This window comes from Histoplasma capsulatum, genomic scaffold (assembly GCF_000149585.1).
Source record: "Histoplasma capsulatum NAm1 scaffold_5 genomic scaffold, whole genome shotgun sequence".
Classification (NCBI taxonomy): domain Eukaryota; kingdom Fungi; phylum Ascomycota; class Eurotiomycetes; order Onygenales; family Ajellomycetaceae; genus Histoplasma; species Histoplasma mississippiense.
Genome location: NW_001813978.1, coordinates 2,281,116 through 2,283,640, shown reverse-complemented (window position 1 = coordinate 2,283,640; position 2,525 = coordinate 2,281,116). Strand labels below are relative to the sequence as shown.

The following is a 2,525-nucleotide window of genomic DNA, read 5'->3' as shown; positions in this document are numbered from 1 at the left end:
TTCATGTTTGGGAATAGGATCGGGGATCGGGGCCATGCATATATATCCTCGGGGCGTTAATTATTCTTTTCCCATTCCGTTCTTCCTCCTGTGTTTTATGAGCGCTGGGGTTTTTCACATTTACATTAGGGGCCCTTGCCTTCATGAATTGAACAGGCACATTATACATTTCCCATGCAAACCCAGATATACGCTTTGAGTATTTATAATTATCACGTATATCATTTTCATTCTTGCTTTCAGAGCCTCCTCCCACCGCTCTTCCCTCTCTCATCCTATCCTACCCCATTCTCCTCACCTTTATGGCGACACTTTTGGGGAAACAGAGAACTAATGCATTTTGACCACTCCCTCTCCACCTTGCATTTTTTTTCCCTTTTTTTTTAAAAAAAAAAAAAAAATTAAGGGAGGGGGACACACTGGAGGTACCAGGAAATCAATGATCAAAAATGTGAAATCAAGCCCAAACTTCTACCTACCCCCATCACATCATGTCACGTACACCTCTCTCCATTCTTTCCTTGTTTCCCCCTCTCCTCCCCCCGTGGGACACCGTGAATATACATTAAACCTTTTGTTTTTCACTTCCTTTTGTTTCCCTTCTGTCTGTATGCCCTTTTTTTTTTTTTTCCCTTCGTCTATATCCGGTTTGTGTATAGCATTATGTCTCAAGGGAAGTGCGGGAAGTTGGAAATTAATTGGCTGGGGATGAAGGAATTAATTGGGCTGTCCATAAGTTGGATCGTATCTTTTGCTTCCATATTATTTATTCCCTGCCGCATTCCCCCCCGTTTTCTTATGCATATGTATATTTATGTATGTATGTATGTATGTGGTTGTTTAGTTGTTGGATTTATAGTTGTTGCTGTATACATAGTTACGTTGTGGAACTTTCGTCGTGACAAAAAAAATATACGTAATACCAATCTATGATACTTTTTTTCGGATTGTTAGTCTTCATTATGAATATACACATGTATATTACACAGGCAGTATCCGGTGCCCCTCTCGTTCTTTGGATTCTCCTTGTCCTCTTCTGGAATAAAGAAGATGACTCTTAAAGAATGAACACAAATCATGAATGAAACAGAACGATGAGAGACAAAAATACACAGGCTAATCATTCTACCTAGAGAATAGAGCTGAGAAATATAAAAAGCCCTTGGAGCTTCACTCCCTTTTCTGCAGAAACGTCAACGCCGCTCCAACCAACGCGTCGACTCCCACCCGCATCGTGGGTTGCATAACCGGCGCAAAGAACGGCGAATGATTCACAGGAATATCCCTTGCAATCGTCCCATTCTTCTCCGCCGCATCCCACGCTTGCGGGTCCACGCCGCCAAAAAACCAGAAACAACTGGGCTTCCCCACCGAAGCGCCCAGACACCCAAAGTCCTCTGACGCATTGCTGCGCGGCCAATCGGGCCAGAAACGATACAGGGCCCCAGCCTCATTCGATGCGCCATCATCATCGAACAGCCGCTTGAACGTCGCGCCCAGCTTCCCCGTCACCGCCGCATCGTTCACGGTAACGGGGAAGCTCAACGTCCGCGTGATCTCCGGCTCCTTCTCCGCTCCGCTCGCCTCGCTCTCCGCACGCACAATGCGCTCCACGGACGCCAGCACATTCGCCCGCGTCGCCTCGTCCGCCGTGCGTACGTTCACCTCCATCTCCGCCGTGGCCGGGATGATGTTCGCGGCGCTGCCCGCATGCAGGCTGCCGACGGACACGACGCCAAGGCCGTCGACGCTGCCCGATTGCACCTCGCGGCTGGCGATGGTCTGCAGCCGCACCACGGCGCTGCTGGCCATGACGATCGGGTCGATGGTGAAGTGCGGCATGGAGGCGTGGCCGCCGCGGCCGTGGAAGGTGACTTTGAGACAGTCCGAGGCGGCCATCTGGGCGCCGGGCTTCATGCCGATGGTGCCCGCGCGGGCGGGCAGGACGTGCTGGCCCAGGAAGACGTCGGGGATTGGGATGTTGTGCGGCGAGGTGGGGGAGAAGAGCCCGTCGAAGATCATGCGGGCGGCGCCGTTGCCGTGTTCCTCCGCGGGCTGGAAGAGGACGACCAGCGTCCCGTGCCAGCGGGCGCGGAGCGCGGGGGAGGCTAGGGAGTCTGTCGCAGCAAGAAGGCAGGTCATGTGTAGGTCGTGGCCGCAGGCGTGCATGGTGGGTTTGGGTTTGTTTCCGTCATTGGCGTCATGGGTTGTTTCTTTGCTGGCGTAGGGGAGGTTGGTTTGCTCGCGGACGGGGAGGCCGTCTAATTCCGCGCGGAGGAGGACAGTCGGGCCGACCTGGCTGGATGGAGATGCTGCTTTGTTGGTGTTGTTGAGGACGGCGACGACGCCGGTGCCGCCAATTCCTGTGTGGATTCGGAGGCCCGGGATGTTCAGCTGTTGCAGCTTGTTCGCGACAGTTTTGGCCGTGTTGTATTCTTGGTGGGAGAGCTCCGGGTGGGCGTGCAGATGTTTGTACAGGCCTTCATACGGGCCGAGATCGGGACGGTGTTGTTCTACAACTGAAT

At 52.8% G+C, this 2,525-nt stretch overlaps 1 protein-coding gene across 1 annotated transcript; it reads right to left on the bottom strand.

Annotated features, from left to right (window-relative positions):
- Window positions 1–1,170: 1,170 nt before the first annotated feature.
- Window positions 1,171–2,169, bottom strand: HCAG_05540 (hypothetical protein; the record flags this gene model as incomplete). Its single annotated transcript, XM_001540023.1, has 1 exon — window positions 1,171–2,169. The coding sequence occupies one exon, from the start codon at window positions 2,167–2,169 to the stop codon at window positions 1,171–1,173; it is 999 nt and encodes a 332-aa protein (XP_001540073.1).
- Window positions 2,170–2,525: the final 356 nt, after the last annotated feature.